This window comes from Bos taurus, chromosome 17, assembly GCF_002263795.3.
Source record: "Bos taurus isolate L1 Dominette 01449 registration number 42190680 breed Hereford chromosome 17, ARS-UCD2.0, whole genome shotgun sequence".
Taxonomy (NCBI): domain Eukaryota; kingdom Metazoa; phylum Chordata; class Mammalia; order Artiodactyla; family Bovidae; genus Bos; species Bos taurus.
The window spans coordinates 10,171,460-10,195,103 of NC_037344.1; the positions used below are offsets into that span (position 1 = coordinate 10,171,460).

Here is a 23,644-nt window from a genome sequence, read left to right on the forward strand (position 1 = left end):
AGGGTGGCCAAGGTTGGCCCTTCAGTCTCTACACGGATGTTCAGAAGGCTCAAGAATCAGAGTAGCCAAGAGGCACCTTTGTGATAGGAAATGCTGAGGGTGGATAAAAATGCACATCAGCCCTGCCAAGAGTTAGAAACACTGTCAAAAAACACAAAAATCAGAGCTTGAACCTGCCAGAGGAAAAAAGACCAGGCCTCACTCCTTTCTTCTCCTAGAGGCTAGAAGGCTATGTGCAGAGAGTTTGAAATACCAGAGTATTTTTTTTTTCAACACTCCTCTATTTAAGAAACCTAAAATAGTTTGGCCTCAAAGCCAGAAGCCAAAAGAGCAAGTCATATTCTGCAGACTAACATGCCCCTCTGAGAAGTGCCTGACAAATGTAGAGAAATAAAGTAAGAATGTTATTTCAGCAACAGTCATCACTCTGTGCTGCTAATTATGATCAGATAATTGATCAAGTTCACATTCATCAACCTAAGAGAAGGAGAGTTAATTTGCTAATGCATAATGAAAGGTGCATGGGGGAATTAATGCTACTCAACATTTTTTTTTACTTTTTTAAAATAAATTTAAATAAACCTTGTACAAAAGCAACTTGGAAACAGCACATGGACCACGTATACTCCAGTCATGCAGAATTTTCTGTTTCTTGTCACATTGTCCTTAAAAGCTCTGGACTAAATAATCAGAAAAACTATACCCATGAGCACATGCATGATGTACAAAACACATCGTATAAATAAATTCAAAGACTATCAGTTCAGTTGCTCAGTTGTGTCCGACTCTTTGCAACTCCATTAATTGCAGCACACAAGGCCTCCCTGTCCATTACCAACTCCCAGAGTTCACCCAAATTCATGTCCATCGAGTCGGTGATGCCATCCAGCCATCTCATCCTCTGTCGTCCCCTTCTCCTCCTGCCCCCAATCCCTCCAAGCATCAGAGTCTTTTCCAATGAGTCAACTCTTCGCATGAGGTGGCCAAAGGACTGGAGTTTCAGCTTTAGCATCATTCCCTCCAAAGAAATCCCAGGGCTGATCTCCTTTAGAATGGACTGGTTGGATCCAGTCCAAGGGACTCTCAAGAGTCTTCTCCAACACCACAGTTCAAAAGCATCAATTCTTTGGTGCTCAGCTTTCTTCACAGTCCAACTCTCACATCCATACGTGACCCCTGGAAAAACCATAGCCTTGACTAGACAGTCCTTTGTTGGCAAAGTAATGTCTCTGCTTTTCAATATGCTATCTAGGTTGGTCATAACTTTTCTTCCAAGGAGTAAGCGTCTTTTAATTTCATGGCTGCAGTCACTATCTGCAGTGATTTTGGAGCCCCAAAAAATAAAGTCTGACACTGTTTCCACCGTTTTCCCATCTATTTCCCATGAAGTGATGGGACCAGATGCCATGATCTTCGTTTTCTAAATGTTGAGCTTTAAGCCAACTTTTTCACTCTCCTCTTTCATCAAGAGGCTTTTTACCAATCCAAATGTCAAGTCATAGGATTTTTATAACCTCTGCAACTTCTTTCCAAATTTCCCTCTTCCAGCCAGAGGGATCACTATTTCTCATCACTAAGTATTATAATTTTGAAAATTTTCTTTAACTTCTTCCCTTTCACTTTCCAAATTCAACAGACCAATGTCTGCATTTTCTTCACACTTCAGACTAACCTCTGCTTCTTCAACATGGCCTTGAATTTGATGACTGTATGTTGAGCACCCCTAATAGGGACGAACATAACCATAATCCATTCTGAACACCATCATTTTTTTCTACTTTTTATTTTTCAAGTGACTTTGATTATTTTAGGTCTTTCCCATCCACACTTAAGAGTAAGTCATCAAATCAAGTCCAAATTCCTCAGCTGAACAAGCATGTAAGGCATAGACACATAACTCTTCATAACAAGCCTCACCTCACCAACCCATAATTTATTGTAGAATATTCATCTGTATCAGAATAGACCCCTGACTATTACCCACAAAAAAACAAATTCATCCCCTCCTCAGGCCCAAGTCCCCTCTGAGGGAGAAGTTCTTCCCTTTCTCTTCATTAATGACTCATCTGCCAAATATTTATTCATCAAATACACGGCGGGTAAAATTCTAGCTGCCCAAGAGTCAACAGGGAGCAAGATAAAGTCCCATCCAGAACTTCAAACTAGAAAAAAAAAATCCCACCTTTCTTCTGTCACTATCACTGTCACATAGTGATATTTCCTTTAATTACAAATGTTATCTGTTTTGAACTTATGTATTCTTTTTCCATTTTTTCCTATTGTTCTATAGTTCACTTGTAACGTGTGTTTGTTTCAACCACACAGCAAATTCACTCAGTTATGTGTATGTGTGTGTGTGTGTATATGTATTCTTTTTCAGATTATTTTCCATTCTAGGTTATTACCAGATATTGACGATAGTTCCCCGTTCCATACGGTAGGTCCTTGTTGCTTATCTAATTTATATACAGCAGTGTGTATCTGTTAACCCCAAACTCCTAATTCATCTCCCCCCCACCACCACCATCTCCTTTGAGAACTATTAAGTTTGTTTCTATGTCTATGAATTTTTTTCTGTGTTGTAAATAAGTTCATTTGTATATTTTGGACTCCATATACAAGTGGTATTAGTCTTTCTCCAACTTCTTCACTTAGTATGATAATCTCTAGGTCTCTCCACGGGGCTGCAGACGGCATCACATTTTATGGCTGAGTGATATTCCACTCTATATATGAACCATGTCCTCTATCCATTCATCTGTCAGCAGGCACTAGGATTGCTTCCACGTGTCAGCCATTATAAACTGTGTTGCTACGAACACTGGGGGGTCCAGGCGTCTTTTTTGAATTAGAGTTTCATCTTTTCCAGACATATCCCCAGGAGGGAGACTGACGGGTCATATGGCAGCTCTAATTCTAGTCACAGTTTTCTTTACGGACCCTCCATACTGTTCTCCATAGTGGGTGCACTAATTTAGATTCCTAACAACAGTGTACGAGGGTTCCTTTTTCTCCACACCCTCTGATAGTCCCTTTTTCTGAATTTGACTTATTGTTAATTCCTTTTAACATTTGATTACATTTAAAACAAGCCCAAATTCTCCCATTCACAGTTCCCAAAATCAAACATCTCAATGCCTGACCTGACATCAGGTTATTTCGGTCTGCTTTTTCCCCAGTCAGTATGAATATTCATACGTCACTATGTTAAAAGTAGTTTCTACACCAAACCTGTCTAAAGATGCTATATGCTTGACAATGTATGCCGCATACCACCTTTTCTCAAACACGTCCGCCTCAGAATTCTCAGATTAAGACCTGTGTTCCTCCATCTCTCCCCAAATATGTAGACATATTACCTTGAAAAATAGTAGGTTAGCTTTGGTTTGGGGTTTTTTGGTGTGTTTGCTTTCAATAGCCTTCACGGTGCCTTGCATAGATTAGTTGAGGATGGAACAGTATACCTAGGTTGATTTGACTTGAAATTAATTTAGAACTACAGATATAGATTGGACTTGGCCTAAAACAGACATTACACCTAGGAACTAAAAACTCAAATATCCAAGGTATTAATAAACAAAACAACAGCTCTCAGAATGGAAGTAAATATTTGCAAATGAAGTGACTCAAAAGGGATTAATCTCCAAAATATATAAACAGCTCATGAAACTTAATATCAAAAAAGTATCCAAAAAATGGGTGGAAGATTTAAATAGACACTTCTCCAAAGAAGACATACAGACTGCTAAAAAGTGAAAAGATGCCCAACTTCACTAATTATTAGACAAGAGCAAATCAAAACTACAATGAGTATCACCTCACACTGTCAGAATGGCCATCTTCAAAAAAAAATCTACAAACAACAAATGCCGGAGAAGGTATGGAGAAAAGTGCACCCTCCACACTTGGTGGGATGGGAGCTGTTATAGCAGCTGTGGAAAACGGTATGGAGGCTCCTTCAAAAACGAAACTTAGAGCTACCATATGATCCCGCAACCCCACTCCCGGGCATATATCCCTAGAAAATCATAATTCAAAAACATGCATGTGCCCTGATGCTCACTGAAGCACTGTTTACCATAGTCAAACATGGAAGCAACCTAAATGTCAGGGAACAGATACAGAGGAACAGATATAGATGTGGTACACATAAACAACGGAACGTTACTCAGCCATAAAAAGGACAAAATAACGCCATCTGCAGCAACATGGACGGACCTAGAGATTGTCACACTGAGTGAAGTGAGACAGAAGAAGACAAATGTCATTATGGTACTGCTTACATGTGGAATCTTTAAAAAGGGTACAAATGAATTTATAAAACAGAGCTATTTTTGGCGTAGAAAACAAATTAATGGTCATGAGGGGTGAGTGAGAAGAGGGATAAATTGAAAGATTGGGACTGACATATACATAGTACTATATATAAAATAAATATCAACAATAATAAGGACCTACTGTACACCACAGAGAACTCTACTCAATACTCTGTAATGACCTATAAGGGAAAAGAATCTAAAAAAGTGTGACTATACATATATACATAACGGATTCACTTTGCTATACACCCAAATTGAACACAACATCGTAAATCAACTATACTCCAGTAAAAAATCTTAAGAAAAACCCAAGGTATTACAACTTTTCCAGCATATCAAAGCTCACTGACAGCTGTCATCACCACAATCCTTTCTAACTTTTAACAAAAACCTGGAATCTCATTAGAGTATTTACAGGCCAACAGCTTTTTTTTTTAATAAATCAGATTGGTTCTGACCAGTAGCAAAGACATGGGGAGTGCTCTCCAGTTCACTGATGAGCAGCTGATGACGGCTGTCCCCGGGCACAGTGGCCACGGTGAAATCAAACTCGTCTCCCTTCCCCCACCTGCCTCCTCCAATCTCACACAGCTCTGTCAGCGAGCACTGCCCACGTCTTCCTGAACGAGAGGGGCAAGCAGCAGGAATGAGTCAGGCCTCATCATCCTCTCTGTCTCACTGCTTCCCTCTCCAAATGGTCAGCCCCAGCAAACACTCACACGGCACTCAGGAACCCCAGAGGGCAACCCAGAGGCCCTGGGGGTGGGCTGAAGAATCACATGAGAAAAGAAGATGCTTCACCTGACAACCAAAAGAAAATTACATGCAAAAGGGGAAAAAGGAAACTTTCAAGGCTTGGAAAATTCCATTAAAAAACAGAGGTTAGCAGTAAAGGCTGGAAGGGCTGACCTGACCAAGTCAACGTGGTAAGAATAAAACAGTGGTGTCTGGAGTCATGGAAGCAGAAGAGAGAAGACAGGTACTCAAAGCACGCACACAGGAAGGCAGACAGGGAGAAGAGGACTATAAAATGAACGGAAGGAGAAACGGGGAAGAAAGGAGAGGATCATGGGCTAGAAATTGTATCACATTTAGTTTCCTGTTGATTTCATAACCACTGTTGAGGACTTACTATATTTCAGGCACTGAGGTAGAATACAGTGACGACACAGGGTAACATTTAAAAAGGCATTCAAATTAAAAGAGAGAGAAACTTGGGACCCACACAGTCATAAAGTCTTTTCTTTTGAAAAGCACTTCTCTGGCTTCAGCAGCAGATGCTGAGCCTGAGAGCACAAGGCATACCTTTAACAAAGAAACAGAGTCAACTGATACACTGAACCAGTGAGTGATAACTTGATGACTGGCTGGTAACAAGACATGGAGAGAAAGAAACGAAAAAGATTATAATGAGAAAAAAATAACACAATACTGTAAATCACCTATAGTCCAATGTAAAACAAAAACATTTTAAAGAAAAGGAAAATATAGATGTAACTGTACAAAGAAGTAAGGCTCAAACTGAAACATCAACACTTGATGGTTAACAGGCAAAAAATTATTGAAAAGACCTTTCCAGGTGTATGATTCTAAGATCAGGTTCCATGGGTCTACAAAGTAACATTCATTCAGTTCTCACCTACTGAGAATAACAAGCAGAGTGCTTGGCCTGAACTGAGATAGTTGATCAATATTTACAGAGGAAGTGAAACATTTATTTGCATTTGTGCATGCTGACTACTAGGGTGAAAGGTCATTAATGTTCATGTTCACATTCACATCAAAAGTCTAAAGTGTGCCGTTATTAACAAGGCTCATGTGTATATACATGCATGGACATGCATAAATACAAATATACATGTACATATCCCACCAGCACTGCAAAGACAAATTTCCCTGTGGGCTATGTAATGAATAAGCATAAATATTCATGCATATATGTTTTATGTCTTATATATCGTCAAGATTCTAGAAAATAAAAGGGAAAGAGCACCATAGGTGAGATGATTAGGAAAAATTTGCGAGGAAATACCTAACAACGAAGCTTAAGAATGACAGCTATATCACAAATTATTAGAGAGATGCAAATCAAAACTGCAATGAGGTATCACCTCACACCAATCAAAAGGGCCATCATCAAAGAGCCTACAAATAACAAACACTGAAGAGGGTGCAGAGAACAGGGAACCCTTCTACACTGCTGGTGCAATGTGAATTTGTGCAGCCACTATGGAGAACAGTATGGAAATTTCTCAAAAAATTAAAAATAGAGTTGCCATGTGATCCAGCAGTCCCACTCCCTGACATATATCAGAGAAAAACTCTAATTCAAAAAGATACATGCACTCCAGTGTTCACAGCAACAATATTTACAATAGCCAAGATGCGGAAGCAACCTAAGTACCCATCGACAGGTGAATGGATAAAGAAGATGTGATACACACACCCCCAGTGGAATATTATTTAGCCATAAAATGAATGAAGTAATATCATTTGCAGCAACAAGGATGGATCTGGAGATTCACGTACTAAGTGAAGGAAGTCAGAACAAGGACAAATATCATATGATATGGCTTATACGTGAGATCTAAAAAAGTGATACAAATGAATTTATTTACAAACATAAATAGACTCACAGACACAGAAAACAAATTTATGGGTACCAAAGGGGAAAGGAGGGGAAGGGACTATTTAGGAATATAGGATTAATAAAATAAACAGCAAGGATCTACTGTGTAGCACAGGGAACTATATTCCATATCTTTTAATAATCTATAGGGGAAAATAATCTGAAAAAGTATATACATACACACACCACTATGCGTGTGTGTGTGTGTGTGTGTGTGTGTGTGTGTGCATTCAGCTGTATCTGACTCTCTGCGACCCAGTGAACTGTAGCCCACCAGGCTCCTCTGTCCATGGGATTTTCAGGCAAGAATACTGGAATGGGTTGCCATTTCCTTCTCAAGGGGATCTTCCCAACCCAGGGATCGAACCTATGTCTCCTGCATCTCCTGCATCGGCAGGCAGACTCTTTACCACTGACTCACCTGGGAAGCCCTATATCCTATATATATATATGATCAAATCACTTTGCTGTACGCCTAAAATAATACAACACCATAAATTAACTATACTTCAATTCTAAACATAAATAAATAAATAAGATGTTATTAAAGTCATTCAAAGAAAAGAAAAGCAATGAAAAGGCTCATGAACATTGTTTTAGGTCACAGGTGAATTACAAACATTTGGCAATGTGTTTCTTACATTTATCATTAAGTAAACACTCTGTTCAAATGTCTGTGTCAGTATAGTAAACGCTTTTCAAGCCATCCACTACACTGAGTTACATAAACAAGTTCATACACAGACACCCTTCCCAGATACAGTGTCATTCATAATACTTTAAGGTTCTGTCAAGAACACGTGTCTATATTAAATTAGTTTTAAATATAAGCATATAAAACCAAGAATGCTTCACTCTTCCATCAAAGGAACATACGTATTCAACATCATAAATTTAAAATGCTCTATGTATAAAACTGAAGAATTCTAAAACTTTAGGAGACGAATGCATTATTTTAACACTAGGTAGCAAATACTGCAAAAAGCAGGCAGGGTAGGAGACCATTCCTAAGCACTGGGACAGTTAGAGGATTAACTACAGCTTTACAAAGATGAGAAGCTCAAAATGATACTGAGTAACATCTTCATTCTAGATCTTGGTTCCCTCATTTAAAAAAAAATACAACCATTTGGGAAACAAACTTCTTAGGGTTACAGATACAAATTATTACAAATTAATGTTATAGAGATTCTGAAAGCTTCCAGCTCTCCCCTCTCCCAGCTGTATAACCTGGCAAGTTACTCAATCTCTGTCTCAAATTCTTTATCTGAAAACGAGGTTAATGATGGGATGGAGCTGCTGCGAAAATAAGAGAGATGATGTTTATAAAGCATTTGCATAAGCCTTACATAACAGTCATGAAAATCTCTTACTGTAACATAAAATTCAAGATTAATATCAAAACAGTTTGGCACAATGCATATAAATAGTCACCCTAACGAAGGCTTATAGTCTGCAGCCCACTGTCATAAAATAAAGCATATGCTGGGAAGAGAGTCAAAGTTTATTTAATATGAATGACTCATGGAAAATATAAAATTCCTGTTCACCAATAACATTTGGAATTTCTCCCTTGGATGCTAATTATTTGGGCGGCAGATAGAGAACCATTACAGACAGCTACTACCTGCCAGGAGCTGATCTGCATTTTCCTTTCCTGTGAAGCCTTGCTTTCACTTTCATGTCGCCTTTCCCACACTCTTTCCATATAAATCCACTTCTAGGCTGGGATCAAGGTGCCTCCCTATCCGCAGGCACCTGGAGGAGAGGTCTCAGGATTTCACTCACATGTTGTTTTCACACCCAGACCAACCCAAGGCTGAGCTCAGAACCCCGCCAGCCTGGCACTCCTGAGGCCAGCCGTCACATGCACACCCATTCCAGCAGGAGTGAGACATGTTCAAAAAAACTACAAGGCAAATTTCCAATTCCAGGTCCAAGCCAACTTCTTTGGAAGTACTGATAATTTCTGGACTCTGCAGCACATGGAGGTCTGACCATGAGCCATCCTCTCAAATCCAAGTCTCGAATATAAAGAGTGTTTGGTTTATTAAGGCCTAACCTTTATTAGGGCCCAAATGGACTACAAAATATTCCCAATACTCCAGGTAACTGGCCACAACTCGAGTTTTTGGCGAGAACAAGAGAAAGAATTTTTGTTTCAGACAAGAAAACCCCTAGACTTGTTGCATTCCTTGTATAACCACCCAAACCAGCAGGCAGAATGTCTGGAGGGGGCAGGAGAAAGCTGCAGAGTAACAGGAAGTTTCTTATTTCATTAGAAATGCTCAGGGAGACAGCACTTCCCAGGTGGCCCCGTGGTTAAGACTCTAACAGGTAATGTCAGTGGTAAAGAATCCACCTACCAATGCAGGAGACCTAAGAAGTGCAGGTTCAATTCCTGGGTTGGGAAGATCCCCTAGAAGAGGGCATGGCAACCCACTCCAGTATTCTTGCCTGGAGAATCCCATGGACAGAGAAGCCTGGTGGGCTACAGTCTATGGGGTTGCACAGAGTTGGCTAAAGCAACTTAGCCCACAGCACACGCTTCTACTGCAGGGGGCACAGGCTTGCTCGCTGATCAGGGAATACAGAGAACACAAGCCATAAGGTGTGGCCAGGAAAACTGCTCAGGGTCACACACTCTCCAGCTGTCCCAGACCTAAGGGATCTAGCTTCAATTCATTCAAGGCACCCTTCTGCCTTTCCTCACGGTGTGAACCTTGGGAAAAGCAGCATGGCACAGTCTCTGGACCTCGTGGCAGAATTCAGCATCCCTGCCACCACTAAGATGCTCCATCACCCAACTCTTCCTCTCACTTTACTTTACACCACACAGCATTTCTAAGAAGCACAGACCAGGATCAGATCAGAGACCAAGATCTGAATTCCAGCTCTGTCACTTTCAACTTGTCTCCTGAACTACGCACCTGACCCTAAGAAAGAAGATATATGTGGTCAACTACCTACTGAGTTCTATAGGGATTGGGTGAAGTAGTGTAGTAGCATATTTGAAACACCTAGAAAATGTAAACTTCTGTTTATTAGGATTTTAAACATTGTCAGATGCAGCTTCTACACTGACATGATATCTGCCACTAAGAGACTTTCTGAGGCACTGCAGAGTCTCAGCAAAGGGGACATATCTTTCTCGGGCTGATGATAAACCTCAGGGGTCCACGATGGAGCTGATCTGGAAAGAGGGCAGGTGTAACTTCAGAATGGCTTTATCTCAAATCGAGATGAGCACTTCACAGAGTGATAATCAAATCTTCTCTCCCCACTTCCCTTTCCTAATGTCTAGTTTCAAACTTCCTCTGTTCCTTAAAAATTTGTCTTCTGAAAAGATGCTCAACGTCACTAGCTGCTGTAGTTTAGTCACTAAGTCATGTCCAACTCTTCTGCAGCCCCTTGGACTGTATCCCACCAGGCTCCTCCATCCACAGGATTCTCCAGGCAAGGATACCAGAGTGAGCTGCCAAACCCTTCTCCAAGGAATCTTCCCAACCCAGGGATCAAACCCAGGTCTCCTGTGTCCCCTGCACTGCAGGTAGATTCTTTACCATTGAGCCACCAGGAAGACACATAAAACTATGATGAGAGGTTATCTCATACCAGTCAGAATAGTCATCTTCAAAAAGTCTACAAACAATAAATGCTGGAGAAGGTGTGGAGAAAAGGAAACCTTCATACATTGTGAGTGGGAATGTAAATTGGTGCATCCACTACGGAGGTTTCTTAAAAAACTGAAACTAGAACTACCATACGATCCAGCAATCTCACTCCTGAGCATATGTCCAGAAAAAACCATAATCTGAAAGGATGCATAACCCCAGTGCTCACTGCAGCACTGTTTACAACAGCCAAGACACAGAAGCAACCTGAAAGCCCGTCAACTTTTATGAACTCCAGGGGAATGGATAATGGGAAAGACTAGAGACCTCTTCAAGAAAATCAGAGATACCAAGGGAACATTTCATGCAAAGATGGGCTCGATAAAGGACAGAAATGGTCTGGACCTAACAGAAGCAGAAGATATTAAGAAGTGGCAAGAATACACAGAAGAACTGTACAAAAAAGATCTTCATGACCCAGATAATCATGATGGTGTGATCACTGACCTAGAGCCAGACATCCTGGAATGTGAAGTCAAGTGGGTCTTCTTAGAAAGCATCACTATGAACAAAGCTAGTGGAGGTGATAGAATTCCAGTTGAGCTATTTCAAATCCTGAAAGATGATGCTGTGAAAGTGCTGCACTCAATATGCCAGCAGATTTGGAAAACTCAGCAGTGGCCACAAGACTGGACAAGGTCAGTTTTCATTCCAATCCCAAAGAAAGGCAATGCCAAAGAATGCTCAAACTACTGCACAATTTCACTCATCTCACATGCTAGTAAAGTCATGCTCAAAATTCTCCAAGCCACGCTTCAGCAATACGTGAACCGTGAACTTCCAGATGTTCAAACTGGTTTTAGAAAAGGCAGAGGAACCAGAGATCAAATTGCTAACATCCACTGGATCATGGAAAAAGCAAGAGAGTTCCAGAAAAACATCTATTTCTGCTTTATTGACTATCCAAAGACTGACTGTGTGGATCACAATAAACTGGAAAACTCTTCAAGAGATGGGAATACCAGAACACCTGATCTGCCTCTTGAGAAACCTATATGCAGGTCAGGAAGCAACCGATAGAACTGGACATGGAACAACAGACTGGTTCCAAATAACGTCAAGGCTGTATATTGTCACCCTGCTTATTTAACTTATATGCAGAGTACATCATGAGCAACGCTGGGCTGGAAGAAGCACAAGCTGGAATCAAGATTGCAGGAAGAAATATCAATAACCTCAGATATGCAGATGACATCACCCTTATGGCAGAAAGTGAAGAGGCCTCTTGATGAAAGTGAAAGTGTTGGCTTAAAACTCAACATTCAGAAAACGAAGATCATGGCATCTGGTCCCATCACTTCATGGGAAATAGATGGGGAAACAGTGGAAACAGTGTCAGACTTTATTTTTCTGGGCTCCAAAATCACTACAGATGGTGATTGCAGCCATGAAATTAAAAGACGCTTACTCCTTGGAAGGAAAGTTATGACCAACCTAGATAGCATATTCAAAAGCAGAGACATTACTTTGCCAACAAAGGTCCGTCTAGTCAAGGCTATGGTTTTTCCAGTGGTCATGTACGGATGTGAGAGTTGGACTATGAAGAAAGCTGAGCACCAAAGAATTGATGCTTTTGAACTGTCGTGTTGGGGAAGACTCGAGAGTCCCTTTGACTACAAGGAGATCCAACCAGTCCATTCTGAAGGAGATCAGCCCTGGGATTTCTTTGGAAGGACTGATGCTAAAGCTGAAACTCCAGTACTTTGGCCACCTCATGCGAAGAGCTGACTCATTGGAAAAGACCCTGATGCTGGGAGGGATTGGGGGCAGGAGGAGAAGGGGACGACAGAGGATGAGATGGCTGGATGGCATCACTGACTCAATGGACGTGAGTCTGAGTGAACTCCGGGAGTTGGTGATGGACAGGGAGGCCTGGCGTGCTGCGATTCATGGGGTCGCAAAGAGTCGGACACAACTGAGAGACTGAACTGAACTGAACCCAATTCATATTCCCTCAAAAGTTACTACTTCTCTTGCATTCTCTGTCTTGGCTAAAGATGTCTTCATCTACCAGGGTGGAAACCTTAGAGTCAAGTTTTTGTTTATCTGTTTTACTTTTCACTTTTATCTCTCAGTCCTGAATATTCATTGGAAGGACTGATACTGAAGTTGAAGCTCCAATACTTTGGCCACCTGATGCAAAGAACTGACTCACTGGAATAGACCCTGATGCTAGGAAAGTTTGAAGGCAGGAGGAGAAGGGCATAACAGAGGATGAGACGGTTGGATGGCATCACCAACTTGATGGACATGAGTTTGAGCAAGCTCCAGGAGTTGGTGATGGACACGGAAGCCTGGCGTGCTGCAGTCCATGGGGTCGCAGAGTCAGACATGACTGAGTGACTGAACTGAACACATCCAAAAGGTCACCAGATCCTATTTTTCTCTTGAGTCTCTCTTCCAATCCATTATCTCTTTCCCTTTGCCAATGGAAACTTTAAACCTCCATCACCTCTCACCTGGATTATTTCTAAAATCCAACCAGCCGTCTTTGCTTCTGTGCCCCTCCCCACATCAACTCTCAGTTCAGTTCAGTCGCTCAGTCGTGTCTGACTCTTTGTGACCCCATGGACTACAGCACGCAGGCCTCCCTGTCCATCACCAACTCCTGGAGCTTGCTCAAACTCACGTCCATGAAGTCTGTCATGGCGTCCAACCATCTCCTCCTTGGGCGTTCCCTTCTGCTCCAATCTGTCACTCTCACAGTGCTTGCACAACGGAGACAAATACACAGCCCAACACCCAGGACCTACCACACGCCGGCCTCAACTGCTTGCTGAGCATCTTCTCAAGCCATCCCCACCCACTCACCTCCGCCAGCAACACCCCAGGGTGCGTGAACACCGACTGTGCCAGCACCTTCCTCTGACACAAAGAACAGATTTGTTTGCAGCCTTGGAAAATAAGAGCTAGTGTCCGTCTAGAGCAAACAGCAGGCCCATGTGCCAGTCATTTCAAAACAGTCGAGTTTCCAAAGTTCAGAGTTCGTCTCCTACAACACAATGCACAATGCAGTGTGTGCAGATATGTTTCACCCTCTTTGCCATGCCCTTGCGAACTGGGGCTCAGGACACCAACACAAAATGTAGAACGCTGCCTACTGAGAGTAAGGAACTGTCCTTGATCCCTGATCCAGGAGTCTTGAGTTTTCTACCGGCATCCATGAAACTCTACAGGGGAACCTGTTCACATGAAACTTAGATAAAATCTCAGAGCCTTCACTGCCTTAAACTAAAGGTGATAATTAAGAACAAGAACCATATCTCTACCATCTAACTACCCGCCCCCCCCCACCCCGATATCTTCCCTTGAAGAAAGTCAAAAAGTGCTGAGTAAAGTCCATCTAACTTGTGCACACTCAGGAGTGGATAAGTAGTACAGCAAGCCAGAATGGATGGGCTGCTAAGTAAGAGTCATTTTCTTTTCAAACTCAGCACTCATGTAGCTCAAGTTTAAGTAGCTACAAATTTTTACTTACATAAATTTAAAAAGAGACTCAGATTTAAAGCAAAAGTTGGCAGTTGCTATTTTCAAGACACTTGTGTTTTTTTAGGCTGCGCCATGCAGCATGCAGGATCTTAGTTCCCCCATTAGGGACTGAATCTGTGGCCCCTGCATTGTGAGCTCAGCGTCTTAACCACTGGGCCACTGGGAAAGTTCTAGGAAGGCTCTTTTTTTTTTATCGGTCCTCTACAGAGATCAGAATATTATTGGAAAAGGTCTAGTGGTGTCTCTCTGCTGCCACCTGCCTCACCACCTCAGAGCAGCTGTGGCAACAGGGACAAGTCAAAAATCATCACAACTTTATATCCATATTTCTGTGGGTTATTCTCAAGTATGGGCTTCCGTGGTGTCTCGGTGGTAAAAAAAAAAAAAAAAAATACCCGCCAATGCAGGAGACGTAGGTTCAATTCCTGGGTGAGGAAGGTCCCTGGAGAAGGAAATGGTGATCCACTCCAGTATTCTTGCCTGGAGAATATCATGGACAGACGAGCCTGGCGGGCTACAGTCTGTGGTGTTGCAAACAAGAATGACACGACTTAGCAACTGAACAGCACTGTTAGGCTACCCTGAACAGTCTCTCTTTTCTTTCTTTTTTGGAAAGCTTGAGATAGTCTAAAGCCATATTCTTCTTTTTCCATATGCAAGGTCTCTTCCTTGCATTCGAGCCATTTAACTGCTCAAGTGTCCATTACAAGGCACTGAGAGACAGAGGTTGAAAGTCAAGCCAGTTAATTTTGCTGCTTCTTACAAAAGTCACACAGCATTACATGACAAGCTGAACTCAGGTGATTTCTTTCCCTCTATAAATGACCATTAAGAAAACAAAGTTCCTTAGTGTTCCCAGAGCCTTGCATCAATGATGGGACCACTTAATGATGACTGGCTTCAACTAATAGATTTATTTCTAAGCAACTCACATTTACTAAGCGCTCAATGTATGCCAATATCCCAAGAATCCCCATTGCTGATTTTCACAACCGCACTACAAGGGAGTTGCTCCTGTTAGCCTGTCTTGCTCATGATAAAATTGAGACAGGTTAACAAGCTCACTTGCAGGGCTGCGGAGCTAAAGAGAAAAGTGGAGAAAGAGATTCTCATCAGGGTTGACTTCTGAGCCCCTGGTCTCCAGCGTGATGCTCCAAGTGCCAAGACAGGCTCACAAGAAAATGCCCACGGACCTCATCCAACTGTGAGCCAAACACACAAAACCTCACGTGCCAACTCAGGAACAAGAGGGTTTAACCATTTGTCGCTATTCATTTTACAGAACAACTCATTTGGAAGCTAATAGCTTTGGAAACGTACTTATTCTTAAAACAATTAAGATTACTAATTGAGAAAATGAAAAGTCAGTCTTGACTCGCCTGGAGTTAGTATTTCAGCTCTGTATTTGCATTATGCAGACACCACAGGACTCCAGCTCCCTCCCACAGAAAACCGTCCTCTCTCTCCACCCACACGCATCTCACACCCATTCTGATTAAAAAAGAGACAGTGAGCCAGAAAGGCTAGTTAACTTGCTGTAAATTTTCCAGGGACAGCTGTTCTTTATTTCTTCCATTTTGCACGTAAATGGCCCTTGTCAATTTAAGATTAATGTGCAACGCTGGTAAAATATGTTGCAAGTTCACTTCGGGCATCTTCCCTCCCACAAAGACTAATACTGAAATTGTACATCATCATCTTCTACCAGGTCCATTCTAAGGCTCCATACAGCTCTAGAAGTGCTCTGGAAGCAGAAAAAGTCCTCAAGCCAACTTCAGGATATTTTCCCAAAGACCTAAAACTTTGCTTTCGAAAGGAAGAGAAATTCACTTTTACGTGAGACAATTCAAAGACTGTCATATCTTAGATGTGGCTTCCTCCTTCTATCCCATGAATTCACAGCTTGTTACAAAGCTGAATTTGATAACTGACAGCTTGCCTAGACTGACGTCTTAATGCCATGCTCTAGAAATTAAAGTGAATATTCAAATTATCCACATATGGAAGAATTTTTTAAGAGAAACTTCATAAACCAAAGTGGCATTCGAATTTAGTTTTAAATTATGACTATTTAAAAAACAGCAACTGAAAGAAGGTTTTCAGCAAGCGTTATACTTTGTTTTTGCATATTTTATAGTGCATGCACCTGGAAAATGTGGTTTCATCCAACTCCAAAAAAAACAGGTACTGGGCATGGGAGGCGGTTCCTTAAGTTATTTACAAAAGAAAATTATTCTCCACGTTCTGAAACAAAATAAGTATGTAATTAACAATACCAGGCAACAGAAGTGCCAAAGGAAGGAACACGGACATCTCAGGATTCAAACAATCCAAAGGTTGAACGGGAGGGGAGTTTGGAGGAGAATGGATACACATGCATATGTAGGGCTGAGTCCCTTTGCTGCCCGCCTGAAACTATCACAACACTGATAACTGGCTATACTCCAATGCAAAATAAACAGTTTAAAAAAGAAACAAAACCACCCAAGGGAAGGACAGAAAGAGGAAACAGATACACTTAATGAGCAGTAAAATCTACTGTGTAAAAAAATTAGCTCTCTGACCTTCACAGATGGGGCGGGAGTAGACAGGATGAATGAACTTCCTAGTGACAGTCTTTTAGAAACTAAGAGCCTGAAAGGGTTAAAAAAAAAAAAAAAAGTTGTACCTACCTGTAACTTTCTGAAAGGCCTCTCTTTATTGCACCATTTTGGAACCTACATCTCATCATTCACAGAAAGCAACTCTTTCCTGGAGTAACCTGAGCTCCCCCCTCCCTCCCACGTGCTTCTTCAGCCCCTCTATCCCACATATGGTCACTAATACTAGCTTTTATATTTACCTCTCTAAGCCTGCTATTCTGCTATCCACCACCCTCTAGTGCTCATTCAGGTTCTTAATTAAATGCAAACACCTGAGTATTGCTTTTATTCTACTTCTTCATGCTTCCTTTCCATTTGGCTATTTTCTGTCTCCACATCTTTGGTGAGGTCTCTCTAAACGCTAAAATATACTTTTCTACTCCTATAAATCCAAAGAAGGCTGTTCTAAAACACAGACTTCAATTAAGATGAAAACTCAACAATCAAAAAATTAAGATCATGACATCTGATCCCATCACTTCATGGTAAACAGAAGGGAAAAAAAAGTGGAAGCAGTGACAGATTTTACATTCCTGGGCTCCAAAATCACTGTGGACAGTGACTACAGCCATGAAATTGAAAAAGACGCTTGCTCTTTGGAAGAAGACTGTGACAAACCTTGACAGCATATTAAAAAGCAGAGACATCACTTTGCCAACAAAGGTCCATATAGTCAAAGCTATGGCTTTTCCAGTAGTCGTGTACAGATTGTGAGAGTTGGACTATAAAGAAAGCTGAGCACCAAAGAATTGATGCTTTCAAACTGTGGTGCTGGAAAAAGCTCTTGAGGGCTCCTTGGACTGCAAGGAGATCAAACCAGTCAATCCTAAAGGAACTCAATCCTGACTATTCACTGGAAGGACTGATGCTAAAGTTCCAATACTTTGGCCACCCGATGCAGAGCTGAATCACTGGAAAAGACCCTGATGCTGGGAAAAACTGAAGGCAAAAGAGGGAGGCAGAGGATGAGATGGTTTATAGCATCAAAACTGGGTGGACATCAGTTTGAGCAAACTCCAGGAGATAATGAAGGACAGGAAAGCCTGGCATGCTGCAGTCCATGGGATCGTAAGAGTCGAACACGATTTAGCAACTGAACATACACAGAGACACACACTCAGCAATCTATCTGTATATTCAAATTCTCTTCATCCACACAATCTGGTAACAGTTTTATTTTAGTATCTGAAATCCTTAAATTACTTACAAATATCTATGTTTTGTCTACCATTCATGGATTGAGCATTACATGTAACCAACCTTTAATATGAATCCCAAAAGCCTAGAGCAAGGCTATATTCACCCCATGAATGCTCCATAAATACTGGCTTCACATGAGAACTGCAGCTTAACTATGACAAATCACTTGTTACTGAGGGAAGGAAACAAACATGGAGCTATTTTCTTTGGAAGTTTTCTGTTGTTTGTCTGGGTTTAGGTTGGATTATTTTAAAAAAGAAGTTGAAAGTCCCCCATGTTCAGTTCAGTTGCTCAGTCATGTCTGACTCTTTGCGACCCCATGAATCACAGCATGCCAGGCCTCCCTGTCCATCACCATCTCCTGGAGTTCACTCAGACTCACGTCCATCGAGTCAGTGATACCATCCAGCCATCTCATCCTCTGTCGTCCCCTTCTCGTCCTGCCCCCAATCCCTCCCAGCAGGACACTATATAGATAACATCTGTGTATCCCGTTGCTCCAATACATAAGAAACTCTTCCATTAAGACTCCTAAATTTTACTACATATTAGCATCACCTGGGGAACATTGAAAACGCCAGCTTCCTAGTTCACACCCAACAGCAATGAAATCAGACTGACTGGGGGTGAGAGCTAGGCAGCAGTATTATTTAAAGACCTCAGGTGATTCCATGGCACAGCAGTGTTTGAGAACAGATGCTTCAGGAAGTCCTTCAACTTGGAAAACATAAGCAATATGCTCCCAGCGGTGGTCAGATGACCTGGATCCATTAAGAGCCAGTACAAGATCATTAACAAATACTCAGTAAATGGATGAAAGACCCCTTGATCTGACTCTCTCGTGTGCCTTAGCTTCATGAACAACTCTACAGAAACGAAGAGTAGGATCTGTTAACTGATGCTGACATTACAGTGAAATGGGGTTTGTTAGGATGCTTTTGGCTGTTAGCTTTTGGCTGTTAGCACAGCAAATGCTAAATGCTAACAGTCCCCTCTAGGACAACATATATTACACTACATATGTGTCACATAGTACATATGTTATCTACATCACTATGTGTGGTAGATACATCAGTAAAAATGTTACCTTTTCTCAGGGGGCTGAGGACTACAGCAAGTTTTAGGCATTTGTCTGATGCTTTGTACATATTTAAATGATAACACAAAATTGATGCCACTTCCCTGTGGCTCGGATGGTAAAGAATCATCCAGTAATGCAGTAGACCTCAGTTAAATACTTGGATCAGAAGGATTCTCCAGGAGAAGGGAATGGCTACCCATTCCTGTATTCTTGCCTGGAGAATCCCAGGGACAGAGGAGCCTGGCGGGCCACAGTCCATGGGGTTGCAAAGAGTTGGACGTGACCGAGTGGCTTTCAAAAGTTGATAAAAATCCCAGGTGTCATTTTTAAAAGACATGTTAGGTAAAAGGTACACTAACTGCTTTAACCAAAACGTATGAAACAGTAGTTTTCAGAGAAAATGATAGTCTTTGTTTAAAATGTTGAAAAATGTGAACAGAAATAATTCTTCATACAGATCTCATTAAATGCCTCTGGACCGTAGGCATGTAGATCCACAAAGCACGCACAGCGGTCATTAATGCCACCACCAGATACTCCTGGCTCTCTGCCTGCTTTCCAGGCTCCTGGTAGGGGTGTGCTATGTAGACTCTTTGGGGTTGAGCGAGGCCATGTGGTCATTTCTAACCAATCAGCTGTGAGCAAATGAAACTCGCATCAAAGCCAGAGTATTCACCTGATGGTCCAAAGTCTCCAGGCAAGGCAACCAGGAACCTGGAGGCCAGGTAGCAGTGATGGGCAAAGCCCTCCTACCAACTATCTGAGTGAGAAATAAGTCTTGTTGTCTTAACCCGCAGAGAATTTCCAGCTTCCCGTTATAGGAACATAAACTAGCTTTATCCTGACTGATGAAAAAAAGTGATGCAACAACATTGGTAGCAAAAAAAAAAATCAATAGCTGTGATAGCTGATTTAGGGGAAATCATTCAGAGCAATATTCCCTGAGGGAACTTCCAAATTTAGGATAAAAACCTCAGCGATTCCACAAGGTTCCTCATCATACTGAGTAACATGATCTGACAGTTGATCCTTTTAACTCTATTTTTAGCCTATTACTCTACTAAAAACAAAAGGCTTTAGTTATGAAAGACCTTGAGGGACAACAGATTTGAAAAGAATATTATATGCATTTTTGTTTTTCATTGTAAATGGGAAAAATCTAACTTAAAAGATATAGACTCATTCTTCTATAAAAAAATTTACATGTTTATAATAAAATACATTCAATTCATGCAGATTCTATTATACATATTCCATTCAATGAACATGTGCATACACGCTAAGCCACTCAGTCGTATCTAACTCTGTGAGACGCTATAGACTGTAGCCCGCCAGGCTCATCTGTCCATGGGATTCTCCAGGCAAGAATACTGGAGTGGACTGACATGCCCTCCTCCAGGGGATCTTCCCCACCCAGGGATCAATCCCGTGACTCTTACATCTCCTGCGCTGGCAGTCACTTTCTTTACCACTAGCGCCACCTGGGAGGCCAATGAACATAACACTCCATAAAATTACAGATTCATCAGAAAGCATTCTAGATAGATTTCTATCTGCCCAGGCAGAGACAAGTAGATATAAATTATATCCTTTGTGGAAAGAATTGTATTTACAAAAAAAAAAAAAAAACCATGCAAGTGATACCATAAAGGCTCTTAAGAAGCTCAGGAAAAAGAGAAACATGAATGATGAAGTGAGAGAGATGAAAAATCACAGTATCCCCATTTTGGAAATTTTTGAACCATTAGGAAAAAGAACAAACTTGTCAGCTCAACCTCAGTGCAGGTTGAAATGAATGAAAATGTGTCACTGCCTGAATTGCCACTGTAAGGGAGAATGGAAGAAAAGCTTTCTGTGGCTTGGGTTTTTATTATCGATGGGCAAATCCCCAAATCATAAAACAGCTCGTATTCATCTGTTAGCCAACACTCTCATTTCACAGGTGGCAGTCCTGGCTTTATAACAAAGACCTTGTTTTGACAGAAAACGTGAGTGCAATGCTTCATTCCGCTAAGTCATTCAGAGTAGGACTGGGATAAACAATATATGAGACGGAATTAAATATTCAATTTATCCATACTTCACTAGACTCTAAACAAAGAGAAATCCAGCCCCCAGACACAGCTTGTTTTGCAAATTTATTGTATTTAGTTTCTCCAAAGCCTGCCACAATGGCTGCAAAGCACCAAGGCCCTGTTTTTCCTTAAGGACTAGAAACAAAAGACCCTTGAGCTTTTAAGTCAGGAAACCAAAATGGGGAGGGATTATCTTCCTGAAGTTTAAAGTGGAAACAATTCAAAAATTACCAACAGGTGGATGAATAAACAAAATGCAGTATATCCATAAAATGAAATACTGCTGCTGCTGCTAAGTCACTCCAGTCGTGTCCGACTCTGTGCGACCCCATAGACAGCACCCCATCAGGCTCCCCCGTCCCTGGGATTCTCCAGGCAAGAACACTGGAGTGGGCTGCCATTTCCTTCTCCAATGCATGAAAGTGAAGAGTGAAGGTGAAGTCGCTCAGTCGTCTCCGACTCTCAGTGACCCCATGGACTGCAGCCTTCCAGGCTCCTCCGTCCATGGATTTTCTGCCTAGCAATAAGACAAAAGCGCTAAGAGTACACCTAGGTGTTGCTGGTGGTGAAGAACCCACTGGCCAACGCAGGATATGTAAGAGATGTGGGTTCAACTCCTGGGTCGCAAAGATCCCCTGGAGAAGGAAATGGCAACCCACTCCATTATTCTTGCCTGGAGAATCCTATGGACAGAGGAGCCTGGCTGGCTACAGTCCATAGGGTCGCAAAGAGTTGGACATGACTAAAGCAACTTAGAGCACACAAAAGTACACCCAAAAAGATGAATCTCAAAAGCATTATGCTAAACCAAAGAGGCCAGACTCAAAAGAGTATATACTGCATAATTCCATTCATATAAAAAGCTTTTTAAAAAAATAAAAAGAACGAAAGTGATAAAAAGCAGTTCAGTAGTTGCCAAGGGCCAAGGATGGCAGGCAGGCTGAGAAGGGGCACAAAGGAATTTGGGGGGAGATAGAAATCTTCTATAACAGTGGTGGTAGCTACACAACTATAACACATTCATCAAAAGTTATCAATTTACAGCTAAAATCAGTGAATTTTACCATACATAAAAGATATCTCAATGATGCTGATTTTTAAACTGGAAGCTAACAAGACAAGTGAAGATGGAAATACCTTACTAGCGTGTAAACAAGAAGTGATTAAGACTGATTGTCCAAGTCCAGTGCTGCTGATTCTTCCACTGACTTCAGGTTTCGACACAAGGAAGAAACGTGTAAATAAAAAGGAACCCCCGCCACCCTCCTCCCCTACCCAGCTCAGAGTAAATGAACAACTGAATCTCTGATGCCTAGAAGGTGCATTTTGTATTAAAGTATTTCATTCTACTTAACCAAGCAAAAAGCATTTGAAACAACCCTAAGATTTTACATACCTATAGCCTCTCATGAATAAAATGATTCAATCATGTTACCTCGTGTTTCAACTGCACGGATGCATTTTCTAAGAATTGTGAATCCCATCTTATCCAACTGTGCACCTAAAAGAAATACAGTTGTAAAATATTAAAGGTGCAAATACTCACATTTTTCTTGCTGACAAAAACAAGACAAAATTATTTAGGTCCAATATACTTTTTATTTCCTTCTTCAAAAAAAGAAAACTAAAGGCCATGCACTCCCTGTTTAAATAACGTAAATCAGAATTTCATAGAAGAGGAGCATTTGTAGTATCAGGACCTTCATTAACAACAGATACTTCTTTGGTGGCTCAGACGGTCAAGAATCCGCCTACAGAAAGGAAACCTGGATTCAATCCCTGGGTTGGGAAGATCCCCTGGAGAAGGACATGGGAACCCACTCCAGTATTCTTACCTGGAGAATCCCCATGGACAGTGAGCCTGGCAAGCTACAGTCCATGGGGTCGCAAAGAGTTGGACACGACTAACATTATCAATATATGACTAACATTACCAACATATATAAATAAATTCATAATTTAAACTAGCTGTTAACAAAAATAATATTTTAAATAGTGAAAAAGAAAGTGATTACAATTAATCTTTAGAGGAATCTATCCAGAAATAGTTAATGTTTTGCCCAAATTCCAACAACTCAGGTTTGTTTTTTAATTATAAACATAAGTGAAAGTTCTTAAATTACTTGACAAGCTGGGGAAATAACACAAAACTTTTCTTTTTTAACCTAGGAGGAAAAAATTCTTAGACACTCTTAAAAATAGTATTTGAATGATGAGCTAGAAACTTTTTTCACATTTTATATCATGCTCTAAATGTTTAATATTTTATTATTTTCATAATGAATGATTCATGTAGCAAAAAAAATTATTTTGAAGATACAATTTTATATTTTTTCTAATATGAATACTTTGCCATTGATTAGGCTGATGTATTTGAGGACCCTAATAAAAGACAACTCTTGTTTCAAAAATGCACTCAGGGAAAGTGAATGCTTTATTCCGCCTTTAGAACTCAGAAGCAGGAATACTAACCCTTGGTTCTCAGAAGGGATAGCATGGAATAATTTATGAACAAAAACTTTGCAGGTTTAAAGC

At 41.1% G+C, this 23,644-nt stretch overlaps 1 protein-coding gene across 10 annotated transcripts in view; it reads right to left on the reverse strand.

Moving 5' to 3' along the window:
* The window catches only part of ARHGAP10 (Rho GTPase activating protein 10), a 384,335-nt gene that overhangs the window by 151,037 nt on the left and 209,654 nt on the right, over positions 1-23,644 (reverse strand). For all 10 annotated transcript variants that reach the window (XM_059875959.1, XM_024977157.2, XM_024977154.2 and 7 more), the window contains 1 exon segment: positions 22,545-22,610. In XM_059875959.1, the coding sequence (XP_059731942.1) occupies positions 22,545-22,610 (66 nt within the window).